We start from the raw sequence: 16673 nt of genomic DNA, 5'->3' as shown, positions 1-16673 counted from the left end.
CTGCGGTACGTGGGAAGTCACGGACACACCGGGTCCTAGACGATCACATCTGCAGGAAGTGTCACCGGCTGCAGAAGCTTGAGTTCTGGGTTTCGGAATTTGAGCGGCGGCAGGAGTCACTGTGGTGCAACCGCGGGGTTGATAACTACATGGATTGCACGTTTAGGGAGGTGGTCACACCGCAGGTTAGGAACGTACAGGCAGAAGGGGGATGGGTGACCACCAGGCAGTCGAAGAGAACCAAGCATGTAGTGCAGGAGTCCCAGGGTCTACCTTGGTTGCTAATCGGTTTTCCATTCTGGATGCCTGTGAGGATGATAGATCATCAGAGGAGCGCAGCCAGAGCCAAGTCCGTGACACCGTGGGTGGCTCAGCTGCACAGGAGAGGAGGACATAGTAACAGAGAAAATAGGAGCAGGTCATTCGGCCCTTCGAGCCTCCTCCGCTATTCAATATGATCATTACCGTTCCTCTATCTCAACGTCATACTCCCGCTCTCTCCCCATACCCTGTGACGCCTTTAGAGTCTAGAGATCTATCTATTTCCTTCTTAAAATATTGAGTGTCTTGGCCCCCACAGCCTCTGTAGTAGAGAATTCAACAGGTTCACCACCCTCTGAGTGAAGAAGTTTCTCCTCATCTCAGCCCTAAATGGCCTACCTCATATCTTGAGATTGTGACCCCTTGTTCTAGACAACCCCCCCCCCCAGCCAGAGGAAACATCATCCCTGCATCCAGTCTGTCCATCCTGGTCAGAATTTTGTATGTTTCAATGAGATCCCCTCTCATTCTTCTAAACTCCAGTGAATACAGGTCAAGTCGGCCTAATCTCTCCTCATACGACAATCCTGCCATCCCAGGATTCAGTCTGGTGAACATTCACTGCGCTCCCTCTCTGGCAAGTATATCCTTTCTTCGGTAAAACTTCACATAATACTCCCAAGTGTGGTCTCACCAAGGCCCTGTACAGCTGCAGTAAGACATCCTTGCTCCTGTACTCAAGTCCTCTCGCAATGAAGGCCAACATACCATTTGCCTTCTTAACTGCTTGCTGCACCTGCATGTTTGCTTTCAGTGATTGATGTACAAGGACACCCAGGTCCCTTTGTACATCAACATTTCCCAATCTAGCACCATTTAAATAATACTCTGCCATTCTATTTTTCTACCAAAGTGGATAATTTCACACTTACCCAGGTTATACTGCATCTGCCAAATATTTGCCCCCTCACTCAACTTGTCTAAATCACCCTGAAACCTCTTACCACCCACCTCACCACTTACATTCTTACCAAGTTTCGTGTCGCCAGCAAACTTGGAAAGGTTACATTTGGTTCCCTCATCCAAATCATTGATATATATTGTGAATAGCTGGGGCCCAAGCACTGATCCCTGCGGTACCTCACTAGTCACCACCTGCCATTCCGAAAAAGACCCATTTATTCCTACTCTCTGTTTCCTGTCTGCTAACCAATTCTCAATCCATGTCAATATATTACCCCCAGTCACATGTGTTTAATTTTACACCCTAATCTCATATGGAACTTTATCAAAAGCTTTCTGAAAATCCAAACACACCACATCCACTGGTTCTCCCTTATCTACTCTGCTAGTTACGTCCTCAAAAAAACTCCAGTACGTTTGTCAAACATGCTTTCATTTTCATAAATCCATGCTGACTTAGAAAATATCAATAGGATTAGACAAGGTGTCCTGTTGTCACATCCTTTATAATAGATTCTAGCATTTTCCCTACTACTGATGTTAGGTCAACCGGTCTGAAATTCGCTGTTTTTTTACCCTCTCTCCTTTTTTAAATAGTGGGGTTACATTTGCCACCCTCCAATCTGCCAGGACTGTTCCAGAAACTACAGAATTTTGCAAGATGACAAACCAACACATCCACTATTTCCACGGCCACTTCCTCTAGTGCCCTGGGCTACAGATCGTCAGGCCCTGGAGATTTATCGGCTTTCAGTCCCATTAATTTCTCCAGCACTGTTTCTTCAGTAATACTAATTTCCTTCAATTCCTCTTTCTCGCTAGACCCGCGATTCCCTAGTATTTCTGGGAAGTTATTTGTGTCTTCCTCCATGAAGACAGGATGAAGAGTGGAAGAGCAATGGTGATAAGTGATTCGACAGCCAGGGAATCAAACAGGCATTTCGGCAGCAGTAAATGCGGCTCCAGGATGGTGTATTGCCTGCCTGGTGCCAGGGTCAAGGATGTCACAAGCAACTACAGGATATCCTTCTGGGGGAGGGTGAAAAGTCAAAGGTCGTGGTCCACATTGGTACAAACGACAAAGGTAGGAAGAAGAATGAGGTCCTGAAAGCAGAGCTTAGGGAGTTAGAAAGAAAATTAAAAAGCAGAACCTCAAGGAAGTAATTTCAGAATTACTCCCAATGTCACGTGGAATAGGAGCATTGAGTATTTGAAGACGTGGTTGGAGAACTGGTGTGGCAAGGAGGGCATCAGATTTCTAGTGAGAACAATCAGTTTCTCCAACCTCCCCTCATATCTAATAACCTCCAAACCAGGCAACATCCTGGTCCTCTGCACCCTCTCCAACGCCTCCATATCCTTCTGGTAATGTGGTGACCAGAATTGCAGGCAATATTCCAAGTGTGGCCTAACCAAGGTTCTATACAGCTGCAGCATGACTTCCCAGCTTTTATACTCAATACCCCTGCCAATGAAGGCAAGCATGCCATATGCCTTCCTGACTATCTTATCCACCTGTGTTGCCACTTTCAGTGACCTGTGGACCTGTACACCCAGATCCCTCTGCCCGTTGATGAACTTAAGGGTTCTGCCATTTACTGTATAATTCCTGCCTGTATTAGACCTCCCAAAATGCATTACCTCGCATTTGTCCGGATTAAATTCCATCTGCCATTTTTCCGCCCAAGTCTCCAACCGATCTATATCCCCTTGTATCCTTTGACAATCCCCTTCACTAACTCCTCCAACCTTAGTGTCGTCTGCAAACTTAATTAGCCCAGTTACATTTTCCTCCAAATCAGTTATGTATACTACTAACTAGTCACAGCTCTCCATTCTGAAAAGCACCCTTCCACTGCTACCCTCTGTCTTCTATGACCAAGCCAATTCTGTATCCATCTTGCCAGCTCACCTCTGATCCCGTATGACTTTACCCTCTGTACCAGTCTGCCATGAGGGACCTTGTCAAAGGCCTTACTGAAACCCATGTATATAACATCCCCCGCCCTTCCATCGTTGATCATCTTTGTCACTTCCTCGAAAAACTCGATCAAGTTAGTGAGACACGACCTCCCCTTCACAAAACCATGCTGCCTCTCACTAATATGCCCATTTGCTTCCAAATGGTAGTAAATCATGTCACGAAGAATCTTCTCCAATAATTTCCCTACCACTGATGTAAGGCTCACCGACCTGTAATTTCCTGGATTATCCCTGCTACCCTTCTTAAACAATGGAACAACATTGGCCATTCTCCAGTCCTCTGGGACCTCACCTGTAGCCAGTGAGGATACAAAGATTTCTGTCAAGGCCCCAGCAATCTCCTCCCTTGCCTCCCTCAGTACTCTGGGGTAGATCCCATCTGGCCCTGGGGACTTATCCACCTTAATATTCTTCAAGACGCCTAGCACCTCTTTTTTGATCTCAACATGATCCAGGCTATCTACACATTCTTCCCTAGACAAATTGACCGCTAAGTCCTTCTCTTTGGTAAATACTGATGAGAAGTATTCACTCAGTATCTCTCCCATTTCTTCTGGCTCCACACACACATTCCCACCTCTGTCCCTGAGTGGGCCTACCCTTTCCCTGGCTACCCTCTTGCTTTTTACATATGTATAAAAGGCCTTGGGATTTTCCTTAATCCTAGTTGCCAGTAACTTTTCATTACTCCTTTTAGCCCTCCTGACTCCTTAAGTTTCTTCCTACTTTCTTTATATTCTCCATGGGTTTCATCTGTTCCTAGCCTTCTAGCCCTTACGAATGCTTCCCTTTTCTTTTTGACTAATCTCACAATATCCTTCGTTATCCAAGGTTTCTGAAACTTGCCATGCTTATCCTTCATCCTAGCAGGAACATGCCAGTCCTGAATTCTTATCAACTGACATTTGAAAGCCCCCCCCCCACATGTCAGTTGTTGAATTGCCCTCAAACATCCGCCTCCAGCCTAGATTCCTCAGTTCCTGCCTAATATTGTTATAATTAGCCTTCCCCCAGTTAAGCACCTTAACCTGAGGACTCCTGTTATCCTTATCCACCACTACCTTGAAACTTACTGAATTATGGTCACTTTTCCCAAAATGCTCTCCTACTGAAACTTCGACCACCTGGCCGGGGTCATTCCCTAATACCAGGTCCGGTATTGACCCTTCCCTAGTTGGACTATCTACATATTGTCTCAGGAAGCCCTCCTGGATACACCTTACAAATTCTGCACCATCCAAAACCCTAGCACTAAGTGATTCCCAGTCAATATAGGGAAAGTTAAAATCACCCACCACAACAACCCTATTGCTTTTACATCTTTCCAAAATCTGCCTACATAACCATTCCTCAATTTCCCACCAGCAATTGGGAGGCCTATAGTAAACCCCCAACATTGTGACTGCACCCTTCCTATTCCGGAGCTCTACCCATATTGCCTCACTGCATGAGCCCACCGAGGTGTCCTCCTGTTGTACAGCTGTGATATTCCCCTTAACCAGCAGTGCAACTCCCCCCACCTCTTCTACATCCCTCTCGATCCTGCCTGAAACGTCTAAATCCTGGAACGTTTATCTGCCAATCCTGTCCATCCTTCAACCAAATCTCTGTAATATCAATAACATCATAGTCCCAAGTACTAATCCAAGCTCTAAGCTCATCTGCCTTGCCTGTTATACTTCTCGCATTGAAACAAATGCATTTCAGACCCCAGTCCCACTGATACTGGTACCATAATGGAAACGTGACTACAGAGTGACCAAGACTGGGAACCCAATATTCAAGGATATTCGACATTTAGGAAGGACAGATAGAAAGGAAAAGGAGATGATGTTGCGGTGATAATAAGGGATGGGATCAGTACATTAGTAAGGGAGGATCTCAGATCGGAAGAACAAACGTGGAATCTGTTGGGTGGAGCTAAGAAACAGCAAGGACAACAAACATTGGCTGGAGTTGTTTATAGGCCCAAACAGTTGTGGCCATGTCGGCCATGGTATTAATCAAGAGACTGGAGAAGGATGTAGCATAGGTAATACAGTAATCACGAGTGATTTCAATCTGCATATAGACCAAACCTAATGAGCACTAAAGCTGTGGAGGACAAGTTTCTGGAGTGTGTTATGGATGGTTTTCTAGAGCAGTATGTTGAAGAACTGACTAGAAAACAGGCTATTTTAGATCTAGTATTATGTAATGAGAAGGGCCTCTTACTCTTCTAAACTCCAGCAGATACAAGCCTGACCTGTCCAACCTTTTCTCATAAGACAACCTGCCCATTCCAGGTATTAGTCTGGTAAAACAACTCTTAACTGCTTCCAATGCATTTATATTCTTCCTTAAATAAGGTGACCAATACGATGCACAATACTCCAGATGTGGTCTCACTAGTGTCCTGTATAACTGAAGAATAACCTCCATACATTTATATTCAATTCCCCTCGCAATAAATGATAACATTCTATTAGCTTTCCTAATTACCTACTGTACCTGCATACTAACCTTTTGCGATTCATGCGCTAAGACACCCAGATCCCTCTGAATCTCAGAGCTCTACAATCTCTTACCATTTAGATAATAAGCCTCTCTTTTATTCTTCCTGCCAAAATAGACAATTTCACGTTTTCCCACATTATGCTCCATTTGCCAGATCTTTGCCCACTCGCTTAACCTATCTATATCTTTCTGTAGCTTCAAGGTGATTTAGACAGGTTGAGTGAGTGGACAAATACACTGCAGAGGCAATATAACATGGATAAATGTGAAGTTATCCACTTCAGTAGAGAAAACAGAATGGCAAAATATTATTTAAATGGTGATAGATTGGAAAGTGATGTACAAAGGGACCTGGGTGTCCTTGTATACCAATCACTGAAAGCAAGCATACAGGTGCGGCAAGATGTTATGAAGGCAAATGGTATGTTGGCCTTCACTGCAAGAGGACTTGAGTGCAGGAGCAAGGGTGTCTTGCTGCAGCTGTACAGGGCCTTAGTGAGACCACACCTGGAGTATTGTGTGCGGTTTTGGTCTCCTTACCTAAGAAAGGGCATATTTGCCATACAGCGAGTGCAGCGAAGGTTCACCAGCCTGATTCCTGGGATGGGAGGATTTTCATATGAGGAGAGACTGGGCCGATTAAGAACATAAGAAATAGAAACAGGAGTAGACCATTCAGCCCCTCAAGCCTGCTCCACCATTAAGATCATGGCTGTGTTTCAATTTCCACATTCCCATCTAACCCTGATAACCTTTGATTTCCTTGCCTAACAAGAATCTATCTATTTTTCTCTGCCTTAAAAATATTCAATGGCCCAGTCTTCACCACCTTCTGAGACAAAGAACTCCAAAGTCGCACAACCCTCAGAAAAATTCTCATCTCTGTCCTAAAAGGGCGACCCCTAATTTTAAAACAGTGCCCCCTAGTTCTGGACCCACCCACAAGAGGAAACATCCTTTCCAAGTCCACCTTGTCAAGGCCATTCAATCAAATCAGCCCTCACTCTTCTAAACTCCAGTGGAAACAAGCCCAGTCTGTCCAACCTTTCCTCATAAGACAACCCACTCATTCCAGGTGTCAATCTAGTAACCTCCTCTGAACCACCTCAAATGCATTTACACCCTTCCTTAATATTAAATAAGGAGACCAAAACTGCACACACTATTCGATCTGTGGTTTCACCAATGCCCTGTATAACTAAAGCATAACATCCTTACTTTTATGTTTATCCCTCTCGTAATAAAGGATAGCATTCCATTAGCCTTCTTAATTACTTGCTGTACCTGCATACTAACTTTTTGTGACTCACGTATTAGAACACCTAGATCCCTCTACTTCTCAGGATTATGCAACCATTCTCCATTTAAGTAATACTCTGCTTTTTTATCCTTCCTGCCAAAGTGAACTTCACATTTTCCCACATTAAACTCCATTTGCGAGATCTTTGCCCACTCATTCAATCTATCTATATCCATCTGCAACCTCATGTCCTCTTCACAACATACTTTCTGACTTATCTTTGTGTTATCTGCAAATTTAGCCACCATGTCTTCATTCCCGTCATCTAAGCCATTGATATAAATTGTAAAAAGTTGAGGCCCAAGTACAGACCCCTGTGGGGCTCCACTCGTCACATCCTGCCAATCAGAAAAAGACCCATTTATGTATACGCTCTGCTTTCTGCCAGCCAGCCAATCTTTTATCCAGGCTAATATGTTACCCCTTACACCATGTGCTTTTATTTTCCTTAATAATCTTTGACGTAGCACTTTATCAAATGCCTTCTGGAAATCCAAGTACAGCACGTCTACAGGCTCCCCTTTATCCACTGCGCATGTTACTCCTTCAAAAAAACTCCAATAAATCGTTTAAACATGATTTTCCTTTCACAAAACCATGCTGACTCTTCCCTATTGTCTTGAGGTCTTCTAAGCGCCCAGCTATAACCTCCTTAATGATCAATTCTAATAACTCCCCCACGACAGACGTCACTGAATATATTTAAGAAGGAAACAGATAAGATTTTTGGATTCTAAAGGGATATGGGGAAAGAGCAGGAGTATGGTGTTGAGGTAGAGGATCAGCCATGATCCTACTGAATGGCGGAGCGGGCTCTAAGGGCTGAATAACCCACTCCTGCTCCTATTTTCTGTGTTTCTATGGTCTTCTCTTGTTCCAGCTCTCACAAACATCCTTGCTGGGCTCCATGAGGAACTTGTCTTTAATGGAATAACACCTAACCTCCTACCACTTGCATTTTTCTTATTAATAAATTGTTACTAAATACTGACCCAGCCAGCGAAGCCTGCATCCCATGAATGGATAAAAAAAACATTGGCCTTATCAGTAACCTCGTAAATAGAACCCGAGCCATTTCCTCACCATGTCTACATCTATCCTGTCACGCCTTGTAAGGATTTGCTAAGTTTCAATGAGATTACCTCTCATTCTTCAAAACTCTATAGAATACAGACCCAGTGTCTTCAATCTCTCCTCATAAAACAACCTCACCATCCCAGGAATCAGACTGGCGAACCTCAGTTGCACTCCCTCTGTGGAAAATACATCCTTCCATAGATAAGGAGACCAAAACTGTACACAATACCCCAGGTGCAGTCTCACCAAGGCTCTATACATTTGCAGCAAGACATCTTTACTTCTGCACTCAAATCTCCTTGTGATGAAGACCAACATATCATTTGCCTTTCTAATTGCTTGGTGCACCTGCCTGCTAGCTTTTAGTGACTCATGAACAAGGACACCCAGGTCCCTTTGGATATCAACACTTTCCAACCTCTCACCATTTATGGATTAATCTGCCTTTGTTTTTTTTACCAAAGTGGATAACTTCACACTTATTCACATTATATTGCATCTGCCATGTTCTTGCCCACTCACTTAGACTGTCCAAATCCCCTTGAAGCCTCCTTGCGTCCTCCTCACAACTTATATTCCCAATTAGTTTTGTGTCGTCAGCAGATTTGGAAATATTACATTTGGTCCTCACATCCAAATCATTCACATAGGTTGTGATAGTGCTTTGGTCCCAGCACTGCTCCTTGCAATACCCTGCTACAGATAATGTATCTTACTGTAAGATAATGTCCCAGACACCACCATCACCATTCCTGGGTATGTCCTGTCCCATCAGCAGGACAGGCCCAGAAGAGGTAGCGTCACAGTGGTATACAGTCGGGAGGGAGTTGCCCTGGGAATCCTCAACATCGACTCCAGATCCCATGAAGTCTCATGGAATCAGGTCAAACAAGGTCAAACAATTTGGACATGAACATGGGAGGCACGATTGGGAAATTTGCAGATGACACAAAGATTGGCCGAGTAGTAGATAGTGTAGAGGTTGGCCATAATCTCCAAAACGATATAGATGGGTTGGTGGAGTGTAAAGTGGCAGATAGATTTTAACATAGAGAAGTGTGAGGTCATTCATTTTGGGAGGTCAAACACTTAGGGATTACACAATAAATGAGAATATACTAAGGGGGTAGATGAAGTGAAAGATCTTGGTGTAAAAGTACACAGGTCCCTGAAGGCAGCAGTTCAAGTAGACAAGGTTGTAAAGAAGGCATAGGGAATGCTCTCCTTCATTGGCAGAGGTATAGATTATAAAAGTAAGGATATAATGTTGGAATTGTATAAAACACTGGTGAGGCCACAACTGGAGTATTATGTGCAGTTCTGGTCACCACATTACAGGAAGGACGTAATAGCTCTGGAGAGAGTGCAGAGGAGGCTTACAAGAATGTTGCCAGGGTTAGAAAAGTGTAGCTACGAGGAGAGATTGGATAGGTTGGGGTTATTTTCCTTAGAACAAAGAAGGCTGAGAAGTGAATTGACTGAGGTGTACAAAATTATGAGGGGAATAGATAGAGCGGACAGGATCCAATTGTTTCCCTTGATAGAGAATTCTAGAGCCAGGGGATATAGATTCAAGATAAGTGGCAGAAGGTGTAGGGGGGACATGAGGAAGAACTTTTTTTACACAGAGGGTAGTGGGTGTCTGGAATTCGCTGCCCAAGTTGGTGGTAGAGGCAGAAACTTTAAACTCTTTTAAAAAGTACCTGGATCTGCACCTAAAGCGCTATAATCTGCAGGGCTATGGGCCAGGTGCAGGAAGGGGGGATTAGAAAGGGAATCTGGGTGTCCTCCAGCCAGCATGGACAAGATGGGCCGAATAGCCTCCTTCTGTGCTGTAACTTTTCTATGGTTTTATGGACAAGGAAACCTCCTGCTGATTACCATGTACCGCCCTGCCTCAGCTGATGAATCAGTGCTCCTCCATGTTGTACATCACTTGGAGGGTGCACTGAAGGTGGAAAGGGTGCAGAATGTACTCCAGTTGGGGGACTTCAATATCCATCACCAAGAGTGGCTCGGAGCACTACTACTGACCGAGCTGGCCAAGTCCTAAAGGACGTAGCTGCTAGACTGGGTCTGCGGCAGATGGTGTGGGAACATACTTGACCTCATCTTCACCAACCTGCCTGCCGCAGATGCATCTGTCCATGACAGTATCGGTAGGAGTGACCACCACATAATCGTTGTGGAGACAAAGTCCTGCCTTCACGATGAGGATACCCTCCATCGTGTTGTGTGGCACTACCACCGTGCTAAATGGGATAGATTCGAACAGATCTAGCAACTCAAGACTGGGCATCCATGAGGTGCTGTGAGCCATCAGCAGCAGCAAAATTGTATCTGAACACAATCTATAACCTCAGGTCTGGCATATCCCCCACTCTACCATTACCATCAAGCCAGAGGATCAACCGTGGTTCAATGAAGAGTGCAGGAGGGCATGTCAGGAGCAGCACCAGGCATACCCTAAAACTGAGGTGCCAAGCTGGTGAAGCTATAACACAGGACTACCTACGTGCCAAAAAGCATAAGCAGCATGTGATAGACAGAGCTAAGCAATCCCACAACCCTCAAATTAAATCTAAGCTCTGCAGTCCTGCCACATCCAGTCGTGAATGGTGGTGAACAATTAAACAACTCACTGGAGGAGGAGGCTCCACAAATATCCCCATCCTCAATGATAGAGGAGCCCAGCACATCAGCGCAAAAGATAACGCTGAAGCATTTGCTACAATCTTCAGCCAGAAGTGCCGAGTGGATGATCCAATTCGGCCTCCTCCAGAGGTTCCGAGCATCAGAGGGGCCAGTCTTCAGCCAATGTGATTCACTCCATGTGTGATCAAGAAACAGCTGACGACACTGGATACTGCAAAGGCTATGGGCCCTGACAATATTCTGGAGATGGTGCTGAAGACTTGTGCACCAGAACTTGCCATGCCCCTAGCCAAGCTGTTCCAGTACAGATACAACACTGGCATCTACCCGGCTATGTGTAAAATTGCCCAGGTATGTCATCCTGTACACAAAAAGGACAAATTCAACCCAGCCAATTACCGCCTCATCAGTCTACTCTCAATCATCTTTGTGTCACGCCCTCCCAAATAGCACTGTGGGTGTACCCACACCACATAGACTGTAGCGGTTCAAGGCAGCAGCTCACCACCACCTTCTCAAGGGCAATTAGGGATGGACAATAAATGCTGGCCTAGCCAGCGAAGCCCATATCCCGTGAATGAATTAAAAAAGAGGGTTATGGGCACAGACAGGAAGAAAGGGGAGTTGTGGCCACCATCAGATTAGCCAAGATTATACTGAAGAGCAGAGCTGGCCAAGGGGCCAAATGGACTATTCCTGCTCCTATTTCTTATGTCCTTACATGAGGATCACCAGCACGTATTGCCCACTTTTAATTGCCTGAGAAGGTGGCGGTGAGCTGCCTTCTTGAACCGCTGCAGTCCATCTGGTGTTGGTACACCCATAGTTCTGTAAGTAAGATGGTTAGAGGCTCATGTTGAAGATGATCATTGCCTGGCACTTGTGTGGCATCAATGTTACTTGCCACTTACCAGCCCAAACCTCAATGTTGTCCAGGTCTCGCTGCATACAGGCACGGACTGCTCCATCAACTGTGGAGTTGCCAATGGTGCTGAACATTGTGCCATCATTAGGGGACATCCCCAACTCTGACCTTATGTTGTGGGAAAGGTCATTGATGAAGTAACTGAAGATGGTGGGGCCCAGGACACTACCCTGAGGAACTCCTGCAGTGATGTCCTGCGACTGAGATGACTGGCCTCAAAAACCACAACCATCTTCCTTTGTGCTAGCTTTGACCCCAATCAGTGGAGATGTTTCCCCCAATTGCCACTGACTCCAGTTTTGCTCAGGTTCTTATTGTCACACTCCGTCAAATGTTACGTTGATGTCAAGGGCAGTCACTCTCATCTCACCTCTGGAGTTTAGCTCTTTTGCCTGTTTGAACCAAGGCTGTAATGAGATCCTTGGCAGAACCAAAACTGAGCATCAGTGAGCAGATTATTGCTAAACAAGTGCCGCTTGATAGCTCTGTCAATGACACCTTCCATCACTTTGCTGATGATTGAGAGTAGACTGGGCAGTAATTGCCAAGGTTGGATTTGTCCTTCTTGTAGAGAGGACATACCTAGGTAATTTTCCATATTGCCAAGTAGATGACAGTGTTGTGCCTGCACTGGAACAGGTTGGCTAAGGGCGTGGCAAGTTCTGGAGCAAAGTCTGCAGCATGATTACAGGAATGTTACAGAAAACCGGGCCTATGCATTATCCGGTTTGTTTAGCCATTTCTTGATATCACAGAACCACAGAAATGGTATGGCGCAGGAGGCGGCTATTTGGCCCATTGTGTCTGCACAGGCTCTTCAAATCAGCAATTCATTAATGCCATTCTCCTGCTGTCTCCCCGTAACATTCTTTCCTTTCAGATTACAATCAAATTCCCTTTTGAATGCTTCAGTTCAGTCTGCCTCCACTACACACACAGGCATTGCATTCGAAACCCTAACCACTCACTGCGTGAAGATTTTCCTTCTATCACTGTAGCTTCTTTTATTAATTATTTTAATGTGCCCTCTCATTCTCAATCCTATCTACTCTGTCCAGACCCTTCACGATTTTGAATATCTCATTGAAATCTCCTCTGAACCTTCTCTTCTCCAAGGAAAACAGTCACAACTTCTCCAATCTATCTTTATAACTGAAGTTCCTCATTGCTGAAGCCATTCTCATGAATCTTTTCCACACTGTCTCGATTACCTTCACATTCTTTCTGAAGTGCGGAAGCCAGGACTGGACACAATACTCCAACTGTGGCCAAACGAACGTCTTATACAAATTCAACATAACCTGATAAAGAGTCATATGGACTCGAAACATTAACTGTATTCCTCTCCACAGATGCTGTCAACCCTGCTGAGTTTTTCCAACTATTTTTGTTTTTGTTTCAACATAACTTTCTTGCTCTTGTACTCTATGCCCCTATTAATTAAGCCCAGGATACTGTAGCTTTATTAACCACTCTCTCAACCTGTCCTGCCACCTTCAATGACATATGCAGGTATACACTAATGTCCCTCTGCTCCTGCATCCCCCTTTAGAATTGTACTCCCTATTTTGTTTAGTCTCTCCATCTTCTTTCTACCAAAATGAGTCACTTCACATTTCTCTGCACTGAACTTCATCTGCCACCTGTCCTTCCATTCCACCAATTTGTCTATGTCCTTCTGAGGTTCTACACTGTCCTCTTCACCGTTCACAATGCTTCCAAAATTTATATCATCTGCAAATTTTGATATTGTTCTTTGTATACCAAGGTCTAGGTCATTAATATAGATCAGGAAAAGCAAGAGCCCCAACAGTGACTCTGGGGCATCCACTAAAAACATACTCCAGCACAAGAAACATCCATTAACCACTACTCTGTCTCCTGTCGCTCAGCCAATTTCGTACTCATGTTGCTACTGTCCCTTCTATTCCATAAGCTATAGCATTATTCACAAGCCCGTTATGTGGCACTGCTCCAACCGCCTTTTGGAAGTCCATGTACACTACATCAACAGCATTGCCCTCATCAGCCCTCTCTGCTAGCTCTTTAAAAAACTCCTGCAAGTTCGTTAAACATGATTTTTCCATTGAGAAAGCCACACTGGCTTTCCCTATTTAAACCGCATTTGTCCATGTGAATATTAGCTTGGGCCTTTTGTTGTTTCTAGAAGATCCCTACCACCAAAGTTAAACTGACTGGTCTGAAGTTACTGGGCTTATCCTTGCACTCTTTTCTAAATAAGGAATGGTCATGTGGAGTGAACTGAATTGACTGATGACTGGCATCTGCGATGCTGTGCATCTCAGGAGGAGGCTGAGATGGATCATACGCTCAGAATTTCTGACTAAAGTTGGTTGCAAATTCTTCAGACTTGTCTTTTGCACTGATGAGCTGGGCTCCTCCGTCATTATGGATGGGATGTTAGCGTAGCCGCCTCCAGAGTCCAGCACCATTCACAACTGGATTGGCAGGACCACCAATCCGTTGGTTGTGGGATCGCTTAGCTCTGCTGCATGCATGCTTGTGGCATCCCCCAAAGAAAAAACTAGGACAGGACAGCAGTAAGATCGTGGTGTGAGGCTTTTTTTTAAACGGATTACATATTAAACATGGACTGTGTGTGTGTGTGTGTTCCCAGAGGATCCGAGTACAGAGATGTACATTGACAAATTGCAGCAAACTGATTCTTTACCAGCACTTCCAGTTCATTGCTGCCAAGATCCAACTCCTCCAGCTTCACCAGGAAAGATAGGGATCTGCAAGAGAAAGAAAACATATGGAATTAATAGAGAATTGCAGACCAGGAGCCGAGGCCTCTGGAGGACCCATAGACGGGGAAGGAGCACGCACAATGGAGGGAGGAGGGAGGGGGAAAAGGGGGGGGAAAATGCGGGGGAGAGGAGGGGAGAGAGAGAAGGGGAGAGACACAGAGACAGACAATGTGAGGTCTTGGGGGCATGGGGAGCAACGGAGAGGACGATGATGTGGCCGAGCCAGAAATCCTCAATAACATTGATAAAGTACTTGGATATGCAGGTGATGTGCCCTAACTTACAAGGCTGCGAACCAAGAGCTTGAAAGCAGGATTAGGCTGAATGGTGCTTATTGGCCAGTGATCTCAAATTGGGCTGAATGGCCTCCTTCCCTCCATACTGTAAATTTCTCTGATTCTGGGAAATGGACCTCACTCCTCTCTATCTGGAGCTTCATACAGCTTTACAAAGTGTACTGAGCCTACCAGGAAGAAACAGTGATTTCTCTCAATGTCTCAGCCAAAGGTTCCTTCAACTAATGATCAATTTGGCATGTCTCTCACGCTTGCTGAGATCTTGCTGTGTTTAAATGAGCTCCTGAATTTAACTAAGTGAGCAAAGTGACTGTATTTCACAAAGAATCTCTCTGGCTGTGAGGCACTTTGCGATAAGTGAAACATTCAGACACCATCATAAACTAACCCATAAACCTGCTTACTGTTATATGTATCCTCTTCAAACACAAGGCAACTTGTTTAAATGTGAAGGGCTCCCACAATCTGTGTAGGAAGCTGGGTGAGGAAGAGACAGAGATGGGGAGATAAGAGGCAGCATGCTTTTTAAGCCACTAATAGGGAAAATTAGGAAAGGCCAGAAGAAAACACTGACAGCCTGGCATCACCAGTGATTAAAGAGCAGAGACTTTTTTTTATTCATTCATGGAATGTGATCTTCACTGGCTGGGCCAGGATTTATTGCCCATCACTAGTTGCCCTTGAGAAGGTGGTGGTGAGCTGCCTTCTTGAACCGCCGCAGCTCATGCGGTGTAGGTACACCCACAGTGCTGTTAGGAAGGGAGTTCCAGGATTTTGACCCAGCAACAGTGAAGGAACAGCGATATATTTCCAAGTCAGGATGGTGAGTGACTTGGAGGGGAACTTCCAGGTGGTGGTGTTCCCGTGATAAAAGCAAAAAACTGCGGATGCTGGAAATCCAAAACAAAAATAAAAATACCTGGAAAAACTCAGGTCTGGCAGCATCTGTGGAGACGAACACAGTTATGGTGGTGTCCCCATGTCTCTGCTGCCTTTGTCTTTCCAGATGGTAGTGGTTGTGGGTTTGGAAGGTGCTGTCGAAAGAGCCTTGGTGAATTCCTGCAGTGTATCTTGTAGATGGTACACACACTGCTGCTACTGTGCGTCGGTGGTGGTGGGAGTGAAGGTTTGTGGGTGTGGTGCCAATCAAGCGGGCTGCTTTGTCCTGGACGGTGTCAAGCTTCTTGAGTGTTGTGGGAGCTGCACTCATCCAGACAAGTGAGGAGTATTTCATCACACTCCTGACTTGTGCCTTGTAGATGGTGGACAGGCTTTGGGGAGTCAGGAGGTGAGTTACTCATCACACGATTACTAGCCTCTGACCTGCTCTTGTAAGCCACAGTATTTATATGGCTAGTCCAGTTCAGTCTCTGGTCAATGGTAACGCCCAGATGTTGATAGTGGGGGATTCAGTGATGGTAATGGCAGTGAACATGAAGGGTCAATGGTTGGATTCTCTCTTGTTGGAGATGGTCATTGCCTGACACTTGTGTGGCGTGAATGTTACTTGCCACTTGTCAGCCCAAGCCTGGATATTGTCCAGGTCTTGCTGCATTTGGACATGGACTGCTTCAGTATCTGAGGAGTTGCAAATGGTGAACATTATACAATCATCAGCGAACATCCCCACTTCTGACCTTATGATGGGAAGGAAGGTCATTGATGAAGCAGCTGAAGATGGTTGGGCCATAGGACACTACCCTGAGGGACTCCTGCAGTGATGTCCTGGAGCTGAGATGACTGACCTCCCAACAACCACAACCATCTTCCTTTGTGCTAAGTATGAAAAGGCAAAACACAAAATGGACAGCAAGTTATTCCACAGCTACTCACGTTGGCAGTGTCTTCAACAGGTTTTCTCGAAGTTCCAGTGTTACCAGGTTTGCTAAGCTAAAGAAGAGAGAGAGAGAGAGAGAGAGTGATAGCAAACTGAACACATTCATTCA

The 16673-nt window shown here is 45.1% G+C and overlaps 1 protein-coding gene across 14 annotated transcripts in view; it reads right to left on the bottom strand.

Moving 5' to 3' along the window:
- scrib (scribble planar cell polarity protein) overlaps nucleotides 1-16673 on the bottom strand; it is a 482984-nt gene that overhangs the window by 398225 nt on the left and 68086 nt on the right. For all 14 annotated transcript variants that reach the window (XM_041183767.1, XM_041183772.1, XM_041183773.1 and 11 more), the window contains exons 5-6: nucleotides 16561-16617; nucleotides 14353-14416 (exon numbers count right to left, since the gene is read on the bottom strand). In XM_041183767.1, the coding sequence (XP_041039701.1) occupies nucleotides 14353-14416; nucleotides 16561-16617 (121 nt within the window). The remainder of the gene's footprint in view (nucleotides 1-14352; nucleotides 14417-16560; nucleotides 16618-16673) is intronic.

Source organism: Carcharodon carcharias, chromosome 3, assembly GCF_017639515.1.
Source record: "Carcharodon carcharias isolate sCarCar2 chromosome 3, sCarCar2.pri, whole genome shotgun sequence".
Lineage (NCBI taxonomy): Eukaryota > Metazoa > Chordata > Chondrichthyes > Lamniformes > Lamnidae > Carcharodon > Carcharodon carcharias.
This window is presented reverse-complemented; position numbering and strand designations above follow the sequence as displayed.